General features: G+C 42.2%; 1 protein-coding gene across 21 annotated transcripts in view; it reads right to left on the bottom strand.

Moving 5' to 3' along the window:
* TRDN (triadin) overlaps positions 1–26,132 on the bottom strand; it is a 254,540-nt gene that overhangs the window by 110,661 nt on the left and 117,747 nt on the right. For all 21 annotated transcript variants that reach the window (XM_068416426.1, XM_068416449.1, XM_068416442.1 and 18 more), the window contains one exon: positions 2,992–3,027. In XM_068416426.1, the coding sequence (XP_068272527.1) occupies positions 2,992–3,027 (36 nt within the window). The remainder of the gene's footprint in view (positions 1–2,991; positions 3,028–26,132) is intronic.

The raw sequence follows: 26,132 nt of genomic DNA, 5'->3' as shown, positions 1-26,132 counted from the left end.
GTAAACTCAAAGGCATCAACAAAATAGCCAGCCGAAGGGCTAGTAAACTCTTGCCGTTAGGCACTGAATCACTTCTCTTAACTTTTTCTGCCTAGTAATTCAATATCTATTTGCAAAGCAGAGCAAAGCAGGTATCTAGGGGTTTGGGCATGGCCTTGCCACTCAGGCAGCAGCTATGGGCTGGGAGCTTCCACATTTGATCTTGGAGCTATGAGAGCAGAAGGTCCTGAACCAGCCTAGGGCAGCTGGAGAAGATTCACTGCTGTGAACCACAGAATCACAGAATGGTTAGTGTTGTAAGGGACCTCCGGAGATCATCTAGTCCAACCCCCTGCCAAAGCAGGTTCACCTAGAGCATGTTGCACAGGGTCGCATCCTGGCAGGTTTTGAATATCTCCAGAGAAGGAGACTCCACAACCTCCCTGGGCAGCCTGTTCCAGTGCTCTGTCACCCTCACCGTAAAGAAGTTTTTCCTCATAAATCAGCAGTGGTGTCTCTTGGGATCCCACAACTATTCAGGGTGACATCCTTTCCCCTAAACTGAATATCTTCTTGATGCAAAAAAGTGAAATTGGGCTGCTTCTGCAAAGTACATTCACAAACACGGCTACACCAGGAATCTCTCTCCATCCTGAGGAATGGAGGAGCATTAAGAGAACAACTTCATGTTTGATCCTCCACTGGAAAGAGCAGCTGCTGTGTTCTCCTAGCAAACAGGCCCTCTCAGGCTGTTTAACTGTAGTTCTGTTCTTGATCTTTTCATGAAACATTTGCACTATTCTCTCCTTGCTGAGGTAGGACATTTCCTTGCAGAATGAAGGTCCAAATTATGAAGGGTATGTGCGTCTCCAAGCAGACCTGGAGAATCTCAGCCCTGGATAGAAGAACCTAACTAGCCCACTGGGTTTATTTACTCTTTACTAGTGTTTATTTAATTGTTTTTATCCTCAGGAACTACTAAAACAGACTGTACATAAACCACGATAATTTAACAAATATCCATAAGCTAAACTCTACCAACTTTCGTAATGGATTTTTTATATCAACTAGAATCTAACTTAAAATTCACATTTCCATATTGTAAGAGGATATACTTAATCATTTTAATCACAATCTGAATTACAGAATGCCAAAAAAATGTTAGTTTATCCTTCACATCTGTCACTGTGTTATTACAAAGAAAGAATATGGCTAAATCAGGAATGTAATTTTGAGTTCTTCCCCTCCAGTCTTTTGAGAAGTTCATAAAAGATGCATCAGACTGTCTTGTGAAACAGAATGAAAACAAAATATAGTTTGCATGTGTGGGATTGTTTTGTTTCCAACAATTTAAAAGTTTGCAGCAGATAATTATATCCTAACTTAGTTATTATCACAGCATTGTAATTACTTGGGGTGCTCACCCCTCCTTCAGGGAAATATATAAAAGACCTTGAAGAAGAGTTTACTTAGTATTACTTTCCTGAGTGCCTGTTCTTGCAGAAGCAGCATGAGATTCACCACATGTATTCTACAAGTGAGGAGATGATAGACTTAATACAAAACTGCAGGACTACTGCATTTATTCCCTTCTGAGCTCACAGCTAGGGCTTGCTGACCAGCAAGGCTTTTTACTTTTTTTTCACTTTTTTTTCATAACATTTGTAAAAACAAATAAGGTTGGATTCTTTTTGTTCTGCAATGATTTTTATTGTCATTTGAAATATTTCATTTCTGAGCAACTAAAATTTAGTTGAGGAAAAAATTTAAAATGAAGGATATGTTTGACCAAAAACTTCTGAAATTTATTTATTTATTTAATTTTTCAATAGCATTGAAACAGAAGTGCCAAATGTTTTAAACTTGTTTTGTAAACATATACTTTTTAGTTTGTAATTCAGAAATTATTTCAGCGTTAATGACTCTGCATCTTTAATGAACAAGTTTCAGCTGAAAATTTCATCCTGTAAATTTCACTCATGCAATGGAGCTGGGAAGTTTTGCCATGACAGCTGCTGGGAAGCTCTCACATGAGAGGAATTATATGCCCAAATCAATAGATCCTTTAAGACCTGCTTGGAAACAAGCAGTTATTTCCCTAACAGGACATTACCCATAGAGTAAGTCCATTGCAGCTTTTGTTCAATGTTTCTGCAAAATCTGAGTAGGAAACCAATGTATAAGCTTTTCGTGATTGCTAAAAGAAATCTTTTAATGCATTCCTGCAAAACTGAGGATGGCAGGGAATTCTTCTGCCTTTACAGGTCTGGAAAGATCGTGTATGGAGATGGGAGTCATTGCATTCTTTAATCATGAATTTGAATAAGATTTCAAAGCCTCACAGTTTTCCTAATTTTTCTTATATACCATAGTTTCAGAACAGAGATCTGAGCAGACAAAGTCTTGCCAGTGAAACTGTCTTCTTATCCTTACTGTGTTGAGGCATTAATGCTTGCAAATTTGTAGAAAAGAAAGGTGTCAGCATTCTCTTGTTAACAATTCCATGTTCTCAGAGCATTTTTCAGTTATTTATGCAGCCCAGCCCCTACCGTTCTTCTACCTCAAAAGTCTATGTCTGAATCTGAGGTAGCTAGATAGGTAGGGCCCTTGTTTTGCATTTGTGAAGATAAACTTGGTGGTCCTCAGCATGTTGGACTCTCAGTCTTCCCAGCCCGTTTATCAAAATTGCTGTTACTCACAGCACATTCAGCTGAGACCTCATTTGACATTTCCTTCCCTATGAAACCTTTGTTTTTGAAGACAGTGATAGAAAAGAGGGGAAGGCAAAACTGTCAGTCACAAAGAGGATTGTGAAATTAGGCGTAGATTAAGAATGGATTTAGAAAGTACGAGGCAGCTGAAGTCTAAACATGTCATTTTTCAATTATAAACGGTGTAGCTACTTTCTTATTTTTACTTTCAACAATTCAATAACTATTATTTTGGAAAACTGAAACGTGTTGTTTGAAACATATGAAAGAAATCATAACTGTCGGCACAGTAGTTTCTTACTTTTGTGTTCTTTGGGCACAGCAGCTTCTTTTTTATCTGTAAGAAAAAACAAACACATATGCATAAAAATATAGTCTGGAAGGCTATAGATAGATATAAAACTGCAGTGTGTGCTTTAGAGGTGAAACAACTTATTTGCTGCAAAGTGCATTTGAATGATGCAGTGAATCAGTTCACTTGTGTTTCGTGGTACAGTTGCACTAATTTAACCTTAAGTGCAAATACAAGGTTCACAAGAATCCTGTGTGAACATGAACATTTTTGTTTACTTTCAATATTGTAATATGTGAGATTTGACATGTGATTGAGTTACCATGGCTTGCACGTACTAGCTGAGCCATGGTTGCTCACTATGTGCACATCGTCAGGTTGCAGAAATGCAAGGGAAGATGCGCTAGGAACCCAAGAATAGAGACATGTAAAGAAAGGCATTGTCTTCCTACAATTGTTGACAACCGCACAATTGAGGCCTAGTTTGGAAGGCTCCATATTAACACCTAGCCAAAACTCCAGCTGCCATGTTTCCCACACACCAAAACAAATGGAAAATTTACAGCTAAAGAGAAGAGAGAGAGAATCTGAGCCACCTCTCCAGTCCAGCTTGGAGGAAAGATCCCTGCTTCAAACTTTTCCCAATGTTCAATTAAAGTTCAAGCTAATGCATTTCTAACACGTTTGTGAAAAAGAGCACACATATGACTCTTACCAAAGCTAAGACAACTTGGAATAACTTATGAACCTGAAGAAACGCAGTTAGTCCTACATATGGATCGTGAAAATGTAGGCAAAATCTGTCCCTGATTTATTTAATAAAGTTAAAATAACTCGGCTATATCAAAATACAGCATGGCCAGGCAGCCTACCAGAGAGACTTAACTAAGATGTTCAGTCTCATCTTCAGCTAAGGTGGCATTTTTGTGCCACGTTTTTGCAGGACTTTTTTCAGAGGGCTGAGTGAAGATTTGGAATCTTTACTAAGTAGATGTAAGTGGGCAGAAATACTCAGTGATAGCTTCTCCCTCTATTATAATTCTTGGTGCTATTCTACCTCAGCGCTTTTATCTGGGTACAAAAATTGGCCGTTTTTATAACCACACTTGTGGCCTTACATACTTTTTTCACTAGTCTCACCTGTACAAGAAATGGTTCATGTAGGTCCTATGAGACAGGAAGCAGAGATGCATAGGACTGTGGTAGAAGTTACTCTCCTGAGTGCCCATGAGGAAATGAATATGCTCTCTAATGATCTATGGTGTGCCTAGAATATAGGCAGGATAATGCTCATGTCCACAACATATATGAATGATAATAATACAAAGTTGTTGCAGCTTCTCTTTGCTCTCTAAATTGCTGTGAGGTCGATATGAGATAAGGTAATGTAAATGACTGCCAAGTACTCTAATAAAAAGTCTTGAAAAATTCGTCGAAAAACACGTTTTTATTTGGATGATATGTTGCTCTGAACGGAAATGTTTCTAGGTTAATCCTCTGCTTCCACTAACTCTCTGTGAAAGCATGTTTTGCAGGCATTACTTCAAAGTATGATAATTACCACATTTAAATGAAATTAATCATGAGGCAGCTTTCAGCCATGTTATCTGGCTAAGGAGCCTACTGAAGCCTTCAAGAAGTGCCTATTAGTTGCAGATATGGAAATTTTAAAAGGTGTATATTGCAGTGATATGAATCATTTACCACAATAATCTATTGCCGGAGGTTATAAAAAGTAAATAAATTAGCAGCATCATTTACAATAACAGACTGGATCTAAATAAAGCCCTCGAGTTCTTTCTTTCCTTTTTTTTTTTCGTAAAAGTCATAATTTATTAGGACAGCATACTTTAATATATTTTAGAGCCATAATTTATGTTAAAAGAATCAGTGTGTTTCTCCGTCATCTGAAATAAATAACATACGGTAAAGTCTGAGTAAATATCTGGACAATTTTTCCAGTAAGAAAATCTTATAATTTAGGTTTTTGTAGTTTGTTTTTTTTGTTTTTCAAGAGCAGAAAAATTACTAATAGCTGATTTCAATAGCATACGATGACATGAAAATGTAAATATTTTTACTCTTAGGCTATTCTTGTCAATCCAAGGTGCCTAAAGTTTGATTTCTAAAGCCATACTTATGCAACTAGGCTGGAATGATTCACAGAAAATTGTCCAGAGGAGGTTTTGTGGGACCTAGAGCCGTGGAGGTTCCTTTGAAGCTATATAGCATTTACATCTAGGGACCTTACACTTGAATGAAAGAAATGATCTAAGTACAAAGAACTGAACAATTGGTATATCTCACAGGAGGGAAAACTGATCAGTGACAGCAGCGGCAGCGGCGGCAGCGACTGAGGTGAGTGCGGGGGCGACATCGGGCTGTAACTGGGCGGTTTTCATACTCCGGGCCCCCCGAGCAGCAGCCCCGAGCTGCTTCCCCCCGCCACCCCGGACCCGGAAGTTCTCGGCAACGAATCAGGAGAGGAGGGGGCGTAGCACCACCCCCTGTGATCGGGTGATAAAGAGTCTCTGGGAGGACAGGGACTAGTCCCTGCCCAGAGGGTAGAGGGGGAGTCAGCAGTGACTGTGTGTCCCAGGGCGGGGGAGGCCACAGCCATTTGCAGCTCGTTGGGGAGGGCGCTGACTCCCTCCCAGTGCACAAGGCGAGGAAGGCGCCAAGGAGCTGTGAACCAGGGGTGGCACCAACAGGTATTTCCCAGCTCAGTGAAAGAACAATGGTCTCCACCCGGCGGAAGAAGACCAAAATGGATGTGGGAACCCAGACAGAGCTCCCACGGAAGGAGGCAATGGTGCAGGTTGCAGGCTGCAGGGAGTGCTACAGCGTCTCTGCGGGGACAGGGGGCTGTGTGCGCTGTGAGCAGGTAGATGATCTGCTCGGCCGAGCGGCACAGCTGCAAAGCCAGGTTGAAAGGCTTCAAGCCGAAGTAGAAAGGCTTAGGAGCATTCGGGAGGCTGAAATGGAGATAGACTGGTGGAGCCAGGCTCTGCCCTCCCTGCAACAAAAATGGGAGCACCTGCCGGAGAGCTCCCAGGATCGAGGGACCCCTGTACTCTGCCCCTCTCAGGTGGAAAACAATAACCTAGAGGAAAGGAGTGAATGGAGGCAAGTTTATGGCCGTGGCAAAAGGAGAGTGCCCTCCTTGCCTACCTTGCCTCCACAGATGCCTCTGAGCAATAGATATGAAGCCCTAATGGAATACAGCCGGTCCAATGGGGATGTGGTGGAGAGGCAACCTATATCAGAGGTCCCACCACAGTCAGAAAAACCTGACAGGTGTATAGCTACCTCCTCCACAAGGAAGAAGAGAAGAGTTTTAGTGGTTGGAGACTCCTTCCTAAAGGGAACTGAAGGCCCAATATGCAGAGCTGACCCCCATCACAGGGAGGTCTGCAGTCTGCCTGGAGCCCGAATCAGGGATATCACCAGGAAACTCCCCAACCTGGTGAAGGCCACAGACTACTACCCCCTGCTGATCTTCCAGACAGGTGGGGAAGAAGCTGCATCCCGTAGTCTGAGGGGGATGAAGAAAGACTACAAGGCCCTAGGACGGTTGGTGAAAGAGTCTGGGGCACAAGTTGTTTTCTCCTCCCTCCTTCCATTTTCAGGTGATGACGTGGGATGGAATAGTAGGATTCTCTCTGTTAATGCCTCTATTAGTGCTCGTGTAGCACCAGCACTACGAGACTGGTGCTACAGTCAGGGCTTTGGGTTCTTTGATAATGGCTGGTTTTATAAGACACCAGGCGTGACGGTAATACATGGGAAAGGTTTATGTCGTAGGGGCAAAAGGGTTCTGGGACAGGAATTAGCAGGGCTCATTCGGAGAGCTTTAAACTAGATTCGAAGGGGGATGGGGTAGTAGCTGGGCTTGCACCACTGGGGCAACGCTCTAGTGTTGAGGTAGACCAGGAGGCCTCCCATCCCCCTAGGGTGAAATCGGTGTGCCCAGCTCGCTTCCTGAAATGCCTGTACACCAATGCGCGCAGCATGGGGAATAAACAGGAGGAGTTAGAAATCCGTGTTCGGTCGGGGGGCTATGATCTAGTGGCAATTACAGAGACTTGGTGGGACACCTTGCATGACTGGAATGTGGCCATGGATGGCTATGTCCTGTTCAGGAAAGACAGGCCACTAAGGAGAGGTGGTGGAGTTGCTCTTTATGTGAGTGAGCAGCTAGAATGTATTGAGTTCTGTCCAGGGGCGGATCAGGAGCAAGTTGGGAGTTTGTGGGTGTGAATTAAGGGGCAGGCTGGCAGGGGTGATACTGTTGTGGGTGTCTACTACAGGCCACCGGATGAGGATGAGGAGGGTGATGAGGCCTTCTACAGGCAGCTGAGAGCAGTCTCGCAATTACAGGGCCTGGTTGTCGTGGGGGATTTCAACTACCCTGATATTTGCTGGGAGGCCCACTCAGCCAGCCATCCTCAGTCCAGGAGGTTCCTCCAGTGCATTGATGATAACTTTCTGATGCAAATGGTGGATGAGCCAACTAGGAGAGGAGCGCTGCTGGATCTGATCCTCACTAACAAGGAGGGTCTGGTTGAAGAGATGAAGGTTGAGGGCAGCCTTGGTTGTAGTGCCCACGAGATGGTAGAGTTCAGGATCTGTGATTCTGTGCACATCTCCAGGAGCCTGGAGCTGAGGCAGCTGCATGGTTCCCACACCACAGCCAGGCTCTCTGACCATAAAACTTAAAAAATTATTACAAATTGACACGTCTATCCTATTTACAGCCCCACAGTTAGCATCTTACTTACAATTCAACACCACTTTACTTACCAAGCACGAAAAACCCACTCACTGAGCCAAAACCAACACGTTCTAACAACAAAATACAACCTGAGGTTTGAAATTAAGGCTTTCCAGCCCGCTGCTGCCGAGAGCAGCCACCTCCTGCCCCCCGGGTTTGGGCAGCACCGGGCTGGGGCCACAGTTTGTTGAATACGGAAGGGCTGGAGCCCTGCGGATAGGAGGGGACGGGGGGGACACGGGAGGGGACCCCAGCTGTGCCATGTGGTGCCAGTGGGAGCGTGGCCTTGCAGCTTTTATCACATCGTTTTTTACGGTCATGTCTTTTTCTTAAAAACAACAACAAGCTCTCTGGCCTCTTGGTGGGTCTAGTTTGTTGGGTTAGTTAAGAAGAGGAATTTCCAGAAGAAATTAAGTTTTTTTCAAACACCAGTGTTAGGCAACATATCCTAAACATGTCTTTACCAATCAGCCTAGGAAGTATAATCTCCAGAGCTTTAGGTTATTTTCTCTTTAAAACCTTGTATCTGAAGTCTGGCAACAGGAAAGGTAAGTGTATGACATTAGAATGATGCCCACACTTCCTGGAAGCCATGTAACTTCATTAGGACCCATATAACACATGAACATCAGTCTGGGCACTCTAGCAGCCTTGACCAGTAGTGTGGACAAAAGCACTGTGACTGTCCTTGGTATTGGTGACAGAATTAGTTGATATCCAGCAACAGGGAATGCGTTTTATTTTCAAGAAAAGCCCCACTTCTACAACAAGGTAAAGCTATATATACGTATATAAAACCTTCTGTAGACTTAATATAGGAGATAAAATGACAAAATCTGATGCTTCTGGTAATTTGGTGCCCAATCTGAAGCAGTCAATTTTTCAGAAGTTGCTGAGGACATGTTTGATATTCAGGTCTTCTTAAAGGGCTTATGTAGACCACCCAAATACTGAGCAATCCAAAGTTTTTGGATACCTCTCGCAACCCTAGCCATGGGCTTTTTTGAAAGCACCCATAACAGGCTTTAGCAGGCTAAGAACCGTGGTTAAAAAATAATTCGTCAGCTGTGGAGGACTGTGAAGCACATTTTTCTTTTTACAGTTATTCTCAGGAGATATTTGAAGACAGTTGTGTTCTGGTCTGTATTCTCAAAAAGCAAGCATGGTTGTACAAGCTCCCCTCTTCCCAGGTAAATGAACAGGTTTTTCTTTTACTGGCTCTTGAAAAAGATTAAAGTACAATAAAAATTTTTTATTATTATTTTGTTAAAAAACACTAAATATTTAAACAAACATGATCTGACTTTGTTCTTATCTGTACAGGCTAAAAGGATCATTTCTGAATTTAAACTGGGAATAAACATCTGGCAGCCAGCACAGATGTATCTCAGTGAAACAGCAAAGCAGTACTTTATTCTTTCGCCTCTTTTTAGCACATAGCTCGATCTTTTCCTGAGGCCTCGATCATCATTCTTTTGAAGTAAACTAGCCATACACAGTAACTGCAAATGACATCTAAACTACACATAGGGTAAGAAAAAAAAATCCCCCTAAGCTTATATAGTTCCTTTCATGCCGTGAGTCCTTAGGAGGTTGGTAATAAGACATTAGACAAGGATGTCCCAGTGCTCTAGTACAGACTGTGGTTGCTTGAGTTTAAACAAACTTCCAAAAAAGGAATATTTCAAACATTGCTCTGAAGTGAATTCTAGATCTGGGGTTCACAAAACTTTTACACCTTTTTTAGCAATGGATTGATAATACAGTGTACATTGTACATTTGAGAACAGCAGATCTTCAGCAGCTCCATACAAGCTGTAATTTTTATATATAAAAAGAAGTGCTGGGAAATGAATGGGTCTCAAATTTTACTCTCTTGAAAGGCTTCTCTGTGCTTTTTTCTTCCTAGAAATCTCACACTCAAATATATATATAAATGTATAAAAAAAACTTAAATTAAAAATGTTATTCAGATAATTGGATACTTCAGAGACATTGTATTGATAGCTCTTCTAACGATGCACTGTTTAAAATAGCTGCCTAAAACTGCTTTTACTATCAGAAGCATTATTTTACATGTTTAATCTAAACCAATCTTTCTCTTTGGAAGCTTACCAAAGAACATGACAGTAATATCAAATTTACAAACAGAAACTAATTTCAGCATCAGTTGGCAACGACAGTGTTCGAACTGAACAGTAACTGATATCCTAATCGAACAATGTGTAACTCGATAGGTAAGGTTAGGGATGCTAGGGATACAAGGATGATCTGGACTAAGCACCAAGACCCAGAGGAATTACTAGATGCTTCTGAAAGACATGATTCACTGAATCAAAAACTAAAGAGAAATGTAGAATGTTAAGCAGTTAGTAAAGGAGAAATTCTCATTCCAAACCTCAGCTAGCACTGACCACTTACCTTCTCTGTCTTTTAGCTAATGATCACATATTACAATGGACTTAATCAAAACCACTGATTGGCTAATGATCTACATAGACCCACAGAAAAAAAAGTTGTGTGATGAAGATGCCTCACACAACATGACCATAGCTCTACCAGCTGACTCAAAGAAAAATGGTTCTAATAAGACTTACACAAGTCTTGCATCATTGCTTGGCTCTTATAATTTATTTTGACTTAGATATTCAATTCGTTTTGTGATTAAAAGTAGAAGAAAAAGAGAAGAGGGCAGAAAAATGAACAGAAACTTCAAGAATCAGAGAGAATTGTGTTGAAAATTGAAATTATATTTTCCAATGTCTTGAAGTAAAAATTGTGCTGTTTTTCCAGGAAAAAAGGTTTCTGGCTGTTATTACTGACCACAGCACAACTGAGAGCATGCTTTGGGAGCTTGGTTCTGGCTTTGCAAATGCAATACAACATCAGAGCTTTTAAGACAATTCACCTCACAGGTACAACAGCTAATGTTCCCTTTGCTGTCCTGAGCAAGAGTTCACAAGAGTGGAAATAAAAATGATAGCAGGTGGCGTCTGATGGCTGAGAATTTCCATCATGTGAATGAAAAACGTAATTAAAGTCGCCTAGAGACGAGTCTCAGTACAGTCTGCTCCCAAGCTAGCAGATGTACCAGAATTTAAAAACAATTTATTAAGTAGCAAGATTTGCAGTTAATGTAATTTACAGTGATAAAAGAACAAGACACCCCAGATAGCTGAGCATTATGAAAAATTAACTGCTATTGAACATATAGTAATTAAACACACATTTTCAAACCTCCTATTGTGGTCTAGCATTTCTTTTTTTCATTTACTTGGAGTTCTTAAAACTTATTTCCACAAAGTAGTACTGATTTCAACTAATATTCCAACATTCTGAGAAGTGTTCAATTCTGAACTGTCTTTAAAAATTTGTTACTAGGTTGCTTTATAATTTATATTATTTTTGATAAATTTACAATAATTGTATGGCATTAATGAAGTAATTGTCATCTTACCACAATTCAAAGTTTTTGGGATTATTTTTTGTTTTTATTTCAGTCACATCTGAAGCAGATACCCATGTATAGGTGCATTTTATCAGAGTGCCTACACTTTCTATTATAATGTCTCCAATTAAGATTTTTAAAAATTCGTATTACAAGGAATTAAAACAATATTGTTTCTTCATTTCAGTGGGCTTAAAATCTAGTAAGACTCTATCAAAAGTGCTCATACTAATGTAAGATTCATTTTTTAACATACTTTACCATAACCCTAGAATTTGACATTGGCATAAAAGAGCTGTTCAGAAATACCAACATTTCTCCCACACGTAAAATTCTGTGTTTGGACCAACACTTGATTTTTTTCCCTGCCTTAATCACTGAGCATGATATTGCCATATGCTCTGCGACAACTACTGACAAGAACTCCTCTTACCTTTCCAAAATATAATTTCTCAGTGAGCTTAAGAAAGGCATCTTACTGCACTGATGATGAGGTTGAAGTTGTGCACAAGGAAAAGCAAGGTACTGCGCCGTTGCTGCTTCAGAACTGTTCCCTGACCCATTCAGTGACAGTAATAAACTCCCTGACCAGAGTTTAACTAGCTTCCTTTGAGACTAACTTGGGAAAGACAGGGAAATTTATTGGCAGAGGCCAGTAAGCCTTGAATCACAGATTGCAGGTTTTGCATATAAATCTCTCCAGGCTCTAGGACACGAAGTGAGGGGAAACTGCAGATAATATTACTATTGCTGGGTGAAAATGGGAGGAAATGGAGCTTCTGGAAGGTAAAATCAATTTTCCTCAAGCAACATGAGACTCTGGACTATAAGAAACAATTCTCAAAAGGTACTGATAACCAATGTGGCATATAAAGGGGTTTGAAGAGTTCAGGACTATGAAAAACTAGCTAGTTAGCTAACTAACTAACTAACTAACTAACCAGCATTCTTCTGTTGTTTATTACAATAGAAAATTGGTGATAACACTCTAAAATTTTGTCAGATCATTTTCCGTTGAAGCAGGAAAAATATTCAAACCCGCCCTTCCACTCTATGTGGAGGGTGCCTCTCTCCTTACCATTGTCTCTATTTCCTCCCCACTCAGAGTAGAAGGCTTTTTGACAATTTCTTAATTTCTCTGGTGTCTCCAAGTCCCTTCTGATCACCAGCCCTTGCACGTGTTGCTTCCCTAGCGTGCTGTCTCCTCGCACCACCATGTCCCTCACCGTTTACAAAGGAGCTCTGTATTCTGTGCAATCACTGAGTACGTGCAAGCCCAGAGGAGCACAGCATCAGAGGTGGGTAGTAGCCTAGTCCACAGAGCTTTCCAGAAAGTTGTGTGGCAATGCACGTGGCTGAAATACTAAATGTTACCTCAAACAGATTTCCCAAGATCGTTTAAAAAGTTCACTCAATAGAGTAAAAAATAAAGCAAGTAGAGAGAGATGTAACCAAACAAGTGATTCAGCTACACTTGTAGTAAGAAACAGCCTGCACTTTAGGAATGGCCAATTTCAACTGTACCAGTGATTCATGGTTCCACTAATTAGTGATTTCTCCTTTCTACTTTGTAATTGCTGAAATGGATTCAATCTCCCCCACTGCAGAGCAGGTGGAAAAATGTTCCATTGCCTTCTGCATTCATTAGGAATGGTTTAAAAAAGCAAAACTCTGGAGCATGATGTGAGATCAGTCATCCACACACAGGAAGTTGTAAGTACAGTTAATTACACAAGCTGTAGTCATTTAGGGAAAAGATAATGCTTTTTGTGTACCAAATGCAGGTAATAACATTAATTCCCAAAATTTAAGAATCAGATCTTTTCCTGGAATAAACTGTCATTTGAATTAGTGTAAATGTTATACCTGCTGAAAATTTTCTTCAGCATTTTTCACCTTTTCATGAAACAACATGGGGGATAAGGGAGGTTGTAGTAAAGTGGGAGTTGGCCTCTTCTCCCAGGCAACTAGCAACAGGACAAGAGGACACAGCCTCAAGCTTCACCAGGGGAGGTTCAGGTTGGACATTAGGAAGAATTTCTTTTCAGAAAGGGTTATTGGACATTGGAATGGGCTGCCCAGGGAGGTGGTGGAGTCACCATCTCTGGATGTGTTTAAGAAAAGACTGGACATGGCACTTAGTGCCATGATCTAGTTGACAGGGTGGTGTCAAGGCAACGGTTGGACTCGATGATCCCAGAGGTCTCTTCCAACCTGGTTGATTCTGTGATTGTGATATACACTCTCTACATTTTTCTTAAGAAAGCTCAGCGCCAATACTTTTTGATTGATTCACAAGAGGATTTTTTTTTTTACAGTCAGAATAGGCTTTGTTAAGAGTGTTTATGCTATGCGTCCTTGTGATATCTCTTTCTGTACTTAATACATTTCAATTTCTTTCTTTCTGTTGGATAAGATGGATGTAGAGATGGTATGTGTAGACATTATCACTAGGATGAAGACATTTTTTGTACTTCTGAACATAGATGCAGTCAGCATTCTCACTCTGTGAAAAGGGAAATCTTGAAGAATGTAATGTCCATCTGTTCATCTTTATAGGTGACACACTACTCTAGTTACACTCTTGTAGGTAAACCAAATCTATGAGAAAGCAACCTCATGCAGAATCAAGCTAAAGATCAATGCACTTATAACCACAGCTATGTATAGCTCTTCTGCTTAAGAACATCTGCCCATTCTGTTATCCTAACTATTCAATAATACCTCATCCAACTTAGTCTCTCAGAGTTACGTATAGCAAAGCCATGAAGTTGGCTCAGCTCCTTGAAAAGCAGATCAAGAGAACAAGCACGGCCATTGGGAACATTTACTGAAAGGTTAAATGATTGTAACTAAGAGTAAAGTGTAAAGGATGCCCTATTATAAGTCAAGAATACCTCTGGTCTATGAACCTTTCTAGGGGAAACGCATCCAAGAGACTGAATTATACTTTCAAATAAGTGACATGAAAGCCTTTATCTTTATGTGATCATTAAAACTAAGTAAAAGCTTTTAAAACTTCATTTCAAGGTCAAGGGAAAATTTACTTGTCCTTTTTAAGTGTAAAGCAAAAGAAAAGAAAGAAAACCAGCCCGGTCCAAAACTATGAAGATTCCTACTGACTTTATTTACCTGTGGGTCAAGCCTTCAACTTGTCCATTGAGTGATAGCAGAAAATAGGTAGCACTGCATAAGTATGTCATTGCAACCTTCCTGATGTGTCTGTGGATGGATGTTTCACATAGAATAATTATCCTAAATATCAGGTCTGCTGACTCAGATGTACATCTTATTTTGAGGGCACAGAACTGTTTTCCTTCATTAAAAAGATTAACTTTGCTTTGTTTGAGGCATAGGCATATTCTAATCCTGTTATTTCTGGATGTGACTGGAAAAATAAACATTACATTAATCCCCAGACCAACATAAACAGGGCTGATGCAATAAATTAGATTCTTTAATTAAAACTATGCCACCCAGCTGCTTGCACAGCACAGATATTCTATTCTACTTATCTGAAAGTCAAAAGGCAAACTGATTATTTGGTTACCTGTGTGGTCCTTAGGTTGAATGTATATCACCTTCAAGCTTGATTATTTCTGGGGTCACACTTCCACAGAAGTTTCTTTACAAGACTGACAATGCAGCATGGGAAGAGATTGCCTGTCAGACACTAAAATGACTCCTCTGCTTTGTTCAAGGAAGTTTCTCTTGCCAACTCATCAAAAAAGTGTGTCCGTAGTACAAGCCCAAGCCTCCTTCCTTTTCTCTGTATTTATGAAAGGCTTGACATTTCTAATTCTTTGTCAACCAGATCTTTCCACCATCATTCACCATTTGCCTTTCTCACAGCACTCCCTGCTTTGTTCAGTCAAAGATGGAAAAGAATAAACACAAAGAAAGAGGTCTGGGCTGAGCAATACTCAGCATAGCCTTGAAAGAGTTCGACTCACAATAGTTAGCAAAGGGACCACTGAAAGGTGCTTAAGCTTATTCATCTACTGCTAACAGTTCATGGACAGAGCAGTCACCTCAGTAAGTGAATATTCACCTTCTCTTCTAGAGCTTTTTTTTGCACAACACACAGAGGTGGGCAAGGATGGGAAGGGAGACTGTTCCCTCTAAAGCTGATTCATACTAAACGAAAGAGGGGGTCAGTCTTCCACCTCAGAGTTGCCACATCAATTGCAATGGAGAGTCAGTCTTATGTTGAGCCAGTTGTTACTGAGAGGTGAGGGAGAGACAACAGGAAGGTAGTAAAAGCTTGTTTCTAACTCTTTACCTCTTTGCACTTCACCTCATTTCTAGCTCCTGAACACTGCACCCTAACCATGTCCTGGAAGGGCATAAGTGTTTGGTTTGGTCTTTGTATGAATAACGTTACCGTTCCCAGCTGAAGAACTCTTTCAGCAGGCAATAAGGGACAATATTTTCAGAAACATCAGTGACCTTGCAGTCTCTGTACTTTTTTCAAAAGTGGTAGAGGTGTTTAGGAGCTCAGTTCTTACAGAAAATCAATGGGAGTTATGTGCCTGGCCTACTTTGAAGTGCTTGTAAATCCCACCAGGTGTCATGCTACATCTTTAGGAACCTAAATATCTTTGAAATCATGTTGTCAATCACTGCTGAGTATGGAGCACAGAATTCAAAGTCCACTGAGTGCTTTGAAACTTTCAGTGTAGGGCATATTTGAGCTGCCTTCTGTCTTGTTTCAGTAGCAGACTCCCTTAACAGCCAGTCACATGGAGATCATGAGAATTGCTTTTCTGCTGTGTTTGCATGTCTACTCTGCTAGATTTTTTGCCTTGCCCCTCGCTGTGACCCTGTTTTTATTCCTCAGTTTTTATCCCTCTGTTTTTATCTGTTTGGGTAGATACAATTTGATTTTTACTAAATAGCCATACTTGTCTTTTGATGATTTCTGGAAATATCAGTTAGAAAAGCAAGCTTTCCTATTTTCCATGGAAGACTGAATACTTAGAGGATGACTACCAGTCATGTGTTCTGCTTACAAAGGCTTATAAAAATAATGCAGAAAGGGATTTTTGTTTTTCCAATGAACCTGCAAGACAGTTGTCTGCAGCTGCATTCCTGCACTGACTCTCCAGTGCTTTCTATTCTGGTTTATCGTGTGTATCTCTGAGGATATACCTCCATAATGTTCAAGGCCAGAACACACCATCAGGTTACCTAGTCTGACACTTTGTTGTCAGAGACTCCTATATTTCCACTGGGCACCTTTTCAGCTGGTGTGCATCTTCCATTAGGTAAACAATAATCTTCTGCAGACATGAGGGAAAGCAATACCCACCCTATGCAGTGGTAGTTGATCACTCTGTTAAGAACATGTACCTCATTTTCAGTCTGGATTCAGTTAGCTCAAGCTCCTAGTCATTCATTCTTGTTAAACGCTTCCTACTAGACTAAAGAGAGCTATGGTAGCCAGAATCCTTTTTTTTTTCTGTGAAGGTACTCAGTAACCACAATAACAGTCACCTCTTTCTGAAGAGGTGAATAGAATACTTTATTCCTCTTTGTGAAGAATGTCCTTAATTTGTAAATAACTTGAGTGACTTTTTTCCTGTTCTTTCTTCAATTTGGACACCGTATCGACATGCAAGTTCCAGTCTTTCCAGTGCTTCGCACACAGGTGGTGTGTGGTCATGGTCTGTGTTCCTTGTTGCAAGTTTTTTAATTTCCTGGCTGTATGACAAAATTTCAACCTCAACTTGCCATTCACCTTGTCAATTTTAAAGCTACTTTCCAGATGTAAATGTGAGTGGCAATATAACACATGAGGCAGTAGGGAATTGGGCCCTGAGGTTAGAAAGACTATATTTGGGTGTCACAAGAGAATATAACTCTGAGTAATGGGGTAAAATTAAGCAAAGGAAAATTTAGGCAGACTGGAATGAAATACTTCTTAACTGTGAGATCTATTAGGTTGTAGAATAATCTTCTGTGGGAATTGACGGAGGCCCGGTTACTTCAGACATTTAAAACTAAACTGGATAAAGCACTTAAAGATATTCTGTAAGGAATTATCCTGCATTGCCAGAGGGAAGGATTAGATGACCTAGTAGGTCATTTCCATCTCCATTTTCTGTGATTTTGTTGTACAAAGCCCCACAAACAGGAAATTTTTAGCAAAGTCTAGAGATGCCACTAAACCCTGTCTGCGTCAGAGAAAGAAGAGTCAATAACATCACCTGCTGGTAACTGTGCAGGAATCCTAATCCAGCATTTCTGTGGGTTAGTAAATACAACCAGTGCTGAGGCCTGGGTGCATAGCTTGTGTCTGAAAGCAGAAGCCTCTACGAAAGCAAAAATGTCAGGAAACAGCAGGTGAGTTATGAATGGGATCCAGGAGAGGAGGAGTAGGAAAGTGAAAATCAGGATGGGCCTGACATGCATAATAGTGTCATAAGCAAGTTATTAGTCAGAAATGAATCAGCCTGTAGTACAGGAGACGAAATCTGAAGCTCCAGTCAGCCAGCTGGGAAAACTAGATGTTTATTATAGGCTTTGGTGTATGAGCATCGATTCATATAACGATATTATAATTGAAATCATAGTTAAGATGAGACCTGAGCCAGTCTTTGCTAAGGGTTGTACAAACACAAAAAGCCAAGCCATGGCCCCCGCAGAAATGTACAAGTGGATGAACAGTCTAGCAGAGAAAACTGTCAAGACAATATTGATAAGTGATACCCTAGAGAAGGATCACACAGTTCTAAGGTCCATAACTTGATCCTCCCTTTTCTTGTGTGCATGCTTTAACATGATTCGTTCCTAAATTTGCACTCAACTCATGACACACTCTGCTCCCTTAATTACTGCTTTTACGCATTCATTTTGTCTGCATGAGGAATCAGTAGGCAACTCATTGCTTATTATTTCTGTTACTTAATTTTTACATTTGTCTCTCCTCCTAATCTCTCTAAACCTAGCTGCAAATAAGCATGAATTATAGGTGCCTGTACTGGGTCTGTCTGGGATGGAGTTAATTTTCGTCATAGCAGCCTATATGGTGCTGTGTTTTGGATTTGTGGCTCAAACATTGTTAACACACCAGTATTTTGGCTATTGCTGAACGGTGCTTGTACAGCATCAAGGCTTTCTCTTTTTCCCACTCTACCTGCCCCCACTAAGCTGGGAAGAGGTTGGGAGGGGACACAGCTGGGACAGCTGACCCAAATTTGCCAAAGGGATGTTACCTACTATATAATTTTGCACAGAGGAAGAATGGGGGAAGAGTGGCCATTGCTCAGACTGCTGGGCATTGGTCTGCTTGTGGGAGGTGATGAACAATTGCCACTGTTTTTTTTCCTCTTTCTTTCACTATATCTTCGCTTTAGCTTTCTTTATCTTGACCCACATGTTTTCTCACTTTTGCTCTTCCTGTTCTCTCCCCCATGCCGTTGGTGGGTGGGGAGTGAGTGAGTGGCTGTGTGGGTGTTTAGCTGCCAGCCAGGATCAACCCACTGCAGTGTATTTTTTCATTAAAAAAAACCCCAACCAAACAAAGAAACAGTCAGGCAGGGTTCTACCCTTCAAATCTCCTACTTTCTACGTATTATAGCAGCCACTCTGAAAACAGGCCTGGCCAATCCAAAATGCACAATAGCACATATATACACACCCCAGTTTTTACCACTGGGTAACTACACACCACTGTAGTTTTTACCTTTCCCTCATACTTTGTCTAATAAGCCACAAGAAAATTTGTGAATAAACATGTTTTGTTTTCTCTATGTGACCAGTCACTTTCAAAATACCTTGGGCTCTCTTGTTCTGGCTTCAAGACTCCATTTTGCCCTTGTAAGCAGCCTAAACTGAGACAGCCTCTATGCCTCACTGGCCCGTGCAGATCTGACTTCGGGGTTTTTCTGAAAGCACCCACCATCCTCCTGTCTGCTGACGTCTATCATGAGACACCTATCACATTAAGGAACATGAGACACATGGCAGTGCCCAAGCCGGGCTGCTGAAAGCTGTCAGCACTTCAGTTATTTCCTAGCTGGAAATACACTCCTGGGAGAGGGTAGGGCAGAGTGAGGAGTGTTGAAATACAACAGAGATGTCTTCCTATAAATGTGTGCAAGCACAACCCATTTGCTCATCAGAAAAAATCTCGGATCAACATTTGAATCCCAGATGAAAGCGTTCAACCCATTGCAGATGGATCCACCCAAAGCATTCCAGGCAGTTCATCTACATCTCTAGATCAGTAGATATGCAAAGCATTGTGTTTTTCTAAGTATAAACTTATGTCATAAGGTATATTTTAATTGATTTTTACTTTTCCGGCAGTGCTGAAAGTACTGTCATTCCAAAATACTTCTTCTGAGAATATTGTCACATTTGGATCACATTCTAACATCTTTCTAGCCATGAAAGCAATAGGATAGAGAGCATGGGGAAATAAGTAATAGATTCATAATTTCATCAGCAAACTCTTTAAATAGCCACATTTGAAACCAAACAACAAAAAAACCGGGCATATAGAATGAAAGAAAAAGATAAATGGCCACCAGGTGTCAGTAGCTGTTCTCTTAGTGTAATGGAAGGATTAATATGAAGACTGCAAGGGTAATGTGAGCCAAGGAAGTCACAAAATTAAATGAATTTTTTATTGTTGTTCAGACCAGGAATTTAAAAATGATGAGAGGAATTTGTCTTCCTGTCTGGATAGAGCACAATAGCAAAGAACACACTGTTGGTGTATAAAATGGTCTTTCCCCTCCATTTCCTATTAAACCATTGGGGTTTTTTTTTGCAAGTTACAAAGACTGGCCCTTAAAGCAAAGAAAGTACAGCTGATGAAAATGCATCTGTGGTCAACCTATGCAAAAAATCACTGGGACTGGTTGGTCTTGTTTGCTTTTGCCTGATCACTGCTCTGCCCACCTAGTACTATAACATCCTTCCTCCAAAGAGTGATTAAACATAGACTTTCCCACCAGCCACATGATCTCACTGGATGACAGGGTAGCAAGAATAACCTGGTTAACCTGATTCTGTGGCAGTCATAAGGTACTGTTTTCAATTTTTACATCTAAGCTTAACGTTCAGGTTTTTTTTTCATGACTGCAGGGCAAGTTCGCTTGATTGTTACAGTGGCATCATTAAAATGTACCTCAGTGTTTGTAACTTTAAACCTCCAGAGACATCTATTCATGAGGCAAAGACTTACTTTGGTAGCTAGAGAGACATCACCACTCCCCTTCTCTGCTAACACTGCCTGATGTGAAACATATGACACAGTATCCTGTGTCATAGCTAAATCTTTATCATAGTCATATCTTTATCAATGATCTGGACGAGGGGATCGAGTGCACCCTCAGTAAGTTCACAGACAACACCTAGTTGGGCAGGAGTGTTGATCTGCTTGAGGGTAGGAAGGCTCTGCAGAGAGACCTGGACAGGCTGGATCAGTGGGTCGAAGTCAGATGTATGAGGTTCAACAAGGCCAAGTGTTGGGTCTCTCACTTGGGGCACAACAACCCCAAGCAATGCTACAGGCTTGGGGAAGAGTGGTTACAAAGCTGCCTGGCGGAAACGGACCTGGGGGTGTTGATCAATAGCTGGCTGAATATGAGCCAGCAGTGTGCCTAAGTGGCCCAGAAGGCCAACAGCATCCTGGCTTGATTCAGAAATAGTGTGGCCAGCAGGACTAGGCAAGTGATTGTCCCCCTGTACTCAGCACTGGTGAGGCTGCACCTTGAATACTGTGTTCAGTTTTGGGTCCCTCGCTACAAGAAAGACATTCAGGTGCTGGAGAGAATCCAAAGAAGGGCAACGAAGCTGGTGAAGAGTCTAGAGAACAAGTCTTATGAGGAGCAGCTGAGGGAACTTTTGTTGTTTAGTCTGGAGAAAAGGAGGCACAAGGGAGACCTTATTGCTCTCTACAACTATCTGAAAGAAGGTTGTAGAGAGATAGGTGTCAGTATCTTCTCACAAGTAACAAATGATAGGATAAGAGGAAATGGCCTCAAGTTGTGCCAGGGGAGGTTTAGATTGGATCTTCACTGAAAGGATCATCAAGCATTGGAACAGGTTGCCCAGGGAAGTGGTGGAGTCACCATCCCTGGAGGTATTTAAAAGATGTGACACTTAGGGACATGGTTTAGTGGGACTTGGCAGTGTTAGGTTAACAGTTGGACTTGATCTTAACGGTCTTTTCCAACCAAAAGAACTCTATTATTTTATGATAGATGCATCCATGACACTGGATGTGCAACCACTGCAACCTAGATCCCTGATTTACATAGGGGCTGCAATGGTCCTTAGTAAGGGCTTGGATGCTCTGTTGGGAGCATGCATATACCAACACAACAAAATACAAGTCAGATCATGCTCCTTGATCTGGGGTGACTGGATCTGTACACCAAGACCCTGACTTGTTTCATCTCTGCTAAGTGGAACTGCTCAGGGAGGTACCTGGGTTTGACACCATTAAAACATTTGTCACTGAGGGTCAGAGCCTAGCAATTCTTGAACGCCTTTCCAGCTGATCAGGCCTTATATTTTTAAGCAAAAATATTTTGCTTAAACATAATTTGCCTTGGTTTGTGTCCCTGGTTTTTCATTAGGGAAATAATGAAAGTGACTAAAAGTTTGGGATCTTTAACCCAGCTAGTGTTGGTTTGGCATTCAGAAGATATATATTATAAGCCCCGTGGACAACTGGCTTGGGTGATATGTCTATACCTGAATTTTCCTATGTGGAAAGGGGAGGAAAAGGCACTGACTATAAAAACGTGCTGCACAAGACCTAGGTATTTTTATTACCGTTATTATTTGAAATTATGCAGCAATAACAGGAAGACAAGACCATCAATGACAGCTGAGCAGAACTTCGGTTAGGAAATGATGTGATGATCCAGGCTGACACTTTCATTGCTTTACAAGCTCATTTATTACCTATGTTAGTTGTTGTGAGAACCAAAACAAAGTGGGAAAGGAGTTTGCAGCAATCAAACTTAAAGACAAAGGCTGCATGTGAACATCATTAATTTTTAGGAAAGCTGATACAGGGAGGAGCAGAAAAGCTCCAGACTGTTGAGACTCTGAGAAAGGGACCATCAGGAAACACTCTGCAAGCAAATGATGAGTACCTGAAAACACAGATCTCTGCATATTCATTTTCATGTAGGACTGGGCACCAAAGCTTTGACAGAGAGGGTCCCCTTTCTCAGTCAGATTGCAGACTGGACCCGTCCGAGCCAATGCATGCCAAACACTGGGAGCTCTGGGAGAGCCTGGCAAAGGATTGTCTCTGCCAAGGCTCAGCAAGTCCTTTCATGGGGATTTGGAGATGCAGCTCCTTCTTTATCCAGAGTAGCGCTGGGTAGATTTTTGTAAAATATTTTGAAGTGTGACTGTGCCAGACCCTTGTGTCTGACAATTATGTTTATTTAAGCAAGACCTCTGAGTTTGTAACAATGGAATTATCTATTTTTCAGGACAATTAACACAATGTTTTTGTATGAGCTGAAGGTCAGAGGATTAATGTGGTTTTATCTACAATGCATTTTTAAAAACTAATTAGGAATCATTCAGCTCACTTTGTACTAAAGACTGAGAACATTTCACGTTAGATGACTCTTGCTCCTCTGAAGCAGCAGAAAGAGGGGGAGAGAGGAACTGAGGAAGAGAGGAATGGAGAAAGAGCGAGCTGGCATGAAAATAAAAAATACATCACAGGGATGCAGTTAATGGAGAGCAATAAAAAACTTCATTCTGGTAACACTAGAGGTAAAATTGTCTCCTGGACAAAAGGGCTAATCTAAAATATTAATCAGCAAAAATATTCGGTATTTGCAATCACAAGCATTCCTTGTTAGAGGAAGAGAGATGGAGAGGAATAGAGGGAAGTGCTGCTCTCAGAGCATTATTTTAGAGATGTTTTATCACCTAGTGCTCACAGAGCATCTCTTTCTCTCTCTCTTGCACCTGACAGCCTCTACACACCACCATTCCTCTGTGGGGAAAGCCTTGTTAACAGGCCTCCTGTTAGAGGCGAGTCTTTTGGGAGGAGGTATGCAAGGGTGAGGAGCAGATGTGGGACTAGGGTGCCAGGCAGGCAGCTGCTGGCAGAAGGAGCTCCTGCTGGGATGGGGACAGGTGTGGGTGGTGGTGAGGAGGCAGCAAGCCCTGCACGCACCTCGGTTTCAGGGATTGCAAAGGTTGGGGAAGCAAAACGAGACACAAAATCAGAGGTATCGAGAAGTAACGCGGGGATTTGAAAACCAGGGTGAGGAGTGATACCCTGATATTTGCTGGGAGGCCTACTCAGCCAGCCATCCTCAGTCCAGGAGGTTCCTCCAGTGCATTGATGATAACTTTCTGATGCAAATGGTGGATGAGCCAACTAGGAGAGGAGTGCTGCTGGATCTGATCCTCACTAACAAGGAGGGTCTGGTGGAAGAGGTGAAGGTTGAGGGCAGCCTTGGTTGTAGCGACCATGAGATGGTAGAGTTCAGGATCTCATGTGGCAGGAACAGAATAGCTAGCAGAATCGCAACCCTGAACTTCAGGAGGGCCAACTTTGGCCTTTTCGGGCAATTGCTAGGGGAAATCCCATGGGACAGAGTACTAGAAGGTAAGGGGGCCCAAGATAGTTGGTTAGCGTTCAAGGACTGCTTCTTCCGAGCTCAAGATCAGAGCATCCCAACAGGTAGGAAGTCAAGGAAGGGTACCAGGAGACCTGCATGGTTGAACAGGGAACTGCTGGGCAAACTCAAGTGGAAGAAGAAGGTGTACAGATCGTGGAAGGAGGGGCTGGCCACTTGGGAGGAATATAAGTCTGTTGTCAGAGGATGTAGGGAGGCAACTAGGAAAGCTAAGGCCTCCTTGGAATTAAACCTTGCAAGAGAGGTCAAGGACAACAGAAAGGGCTTCTTCAAATACATTGCAGGTAAAGCCAACACTAGAGGCAATGTAGGCCCACTGATGAATGAGGTGGGGGCCCTGGAGACAGAGGATAAAAAGAAGGCGGAGTTACTGAATGCCTTCTTTGCCTCTGTCTATACTGTTGGAGGCTGTCCTGAGGATCCCTGGACCCCTGCGGCCTCAGAAGAAGTCAGGATAGAGGAGGAATCTGTCTTGGTTGATGAGGGCTGGGTCAGGGACCAATTAAGCAACCTGGATGTCCATAAATCCATGGGCCCTGATGGGATGCACCCGCGGGTGCTGAGGGAGCTGGCGGAAGTCATTGCTAGGCCACTCTCCATCATCTTTGCTAAGTCATGGGCAACAGGAGAGGTGCCTGAGGACTGGAGGAAAGCGAATGTCACTCCAGTCTTCAAAAAGGGCAGGAAGGAGGACCCGGGTAACTATAGACCGGTCAGCCTCACCTCCATCCCCGGAAAGGTGATGGAACAACTTGTTCTTGGTGCTGTCTCTAGGCACATCAAGGATAGGGGGATCATTAGGGGCAGTCAACATGGCTTCACCAACGGGAAGTCTTGCTCAACCAACTTGATAGCCTTTTATGAGGATGTTACCCGGTGGATAGATGATGGTAAAGCTGTGGATGTGGTCTATCTCGATTTCAGTAAAGCGTTTGACACGGTCTCCCACAGCATCCTCGCAGCTAAACTGAGGAAGTGTGGTCTGGATGATCGAGTAGTGAGGTGGATTGTGAACTGGCTGAAGGAAAGAAGCCAGAGAGTAGTGGTCAGCGGGACAGAGTCCAGTTGGAGGTCTGTGTCTAGCGGAGTTCCGCAAGGGTCGGTTCTGGGACCAGTTCTATTCAATATATTCATTAATGACTTGGATGAGGGATTAGAGTGCGCTGTCAGCAAGTTCGCTGATGACACAAAACTGGGAGGAGTGGCTGAGATGCCGGAAGGCTGCGCAGCCATTCAGAGAGACCTGGACAGGCTGGAGAGTTGGGCGGGGAGAAATTTAATGAAATATAACAAGGGCAAGTGTAGAGTCCTGCATCTGGGCAAGAACAACCCCATGTACCAGTACAAGTTGGGGACAGAGCTGTTGGAGAGCAGTGTAGGGGAAAGGGACCTGGGGGTCCTAGTGGACAACAGGATGACCATGAGCCAGCAGTGTGCCCTTGTGGCCAAGAAGGCCAATGGCATCCTGGGGTGTATTAGAAGGGGTGTGGTTAGCAGGTCGAGAGAGGTTCTCCTCCCCCTCTACTCTGCCCTGGTGAGGCCGCATCTGGAGTATTGTGTCCAGTTCTGGGCCCCTCAGTTCAAGAAGGACAGGGAACTGCTAGAGAGAGTCCAGCGCAGAGCCACAAAGATGATTAAGGGGGTGGAACATCTCCCTTATGAGGAGAGGCTGAGGGAGTTGGGTCTCTTTAGCTTAGAGAAGAGGAGACTGAGGGGTGACCTCATTAATGTTTCTAAATATGTAAAGGGCAAGTGTCAAGAGGATGGAGCCAGGCTCTTCTCAGTGACATCCCTTGACAGGACAAGGGGTAATGGGTGCAAGCTGGAACACAGGAGGTTCCACTTAAATTTGAGGAAAAACTTCTTTACTGTAAGGGTGACTGAACACTGGAACAGGCTGCCCAGAGAGGTTGTGGAGTCTCCTTCTCTGGAGACATTCAAAACCCGCCTGGACGCGTTCCTGTGTGATATGGTCTAGGCAATCCTGCCCCGGCAGGAGGATTGGACTAGATGATCTTTCGAGGTCCCTTCCAATCCCTAACATTCTGTGATTCTGTGAGTTTATTTTTAATGCAGCGGCCTCTGCCTAGCCTTTTAACGGGAAAAGGTAAGAAAATTGGAAGCTGTTCCTATACTCTTGCTTTTGGATGCTTATCTACGCTGCTGATTCAAGTGCTCTGAGGTTCGTTTGCTGTGTCTGCCCAAACCATGTGAATACTATCAGACATTGAGGTGCCTCATTTCAAGACTAGGCTATGCACTACTATTCTGTTGATCGAATGTGACAATT

The sequence above is a fragment of the Nyctibius grandis genome, chromosome 1 (genome assembly GCF_013368605.1).
Source record: "Nyctibius grandis isolate bNycGra1 chromosome 1, bNycGra1.pri, whole genome shotgun sequence".
NCBI lineage: Eukaryota > Metazoa > Chordata > Aves > Nyctibiiformes > Nyctibiidae > Nyctibius > Nyctibius grandis.
Note: the sequence above shows the minus strand (reverse complement) of the source record. Positions and strands in the feature narration are given on the sequence as shown.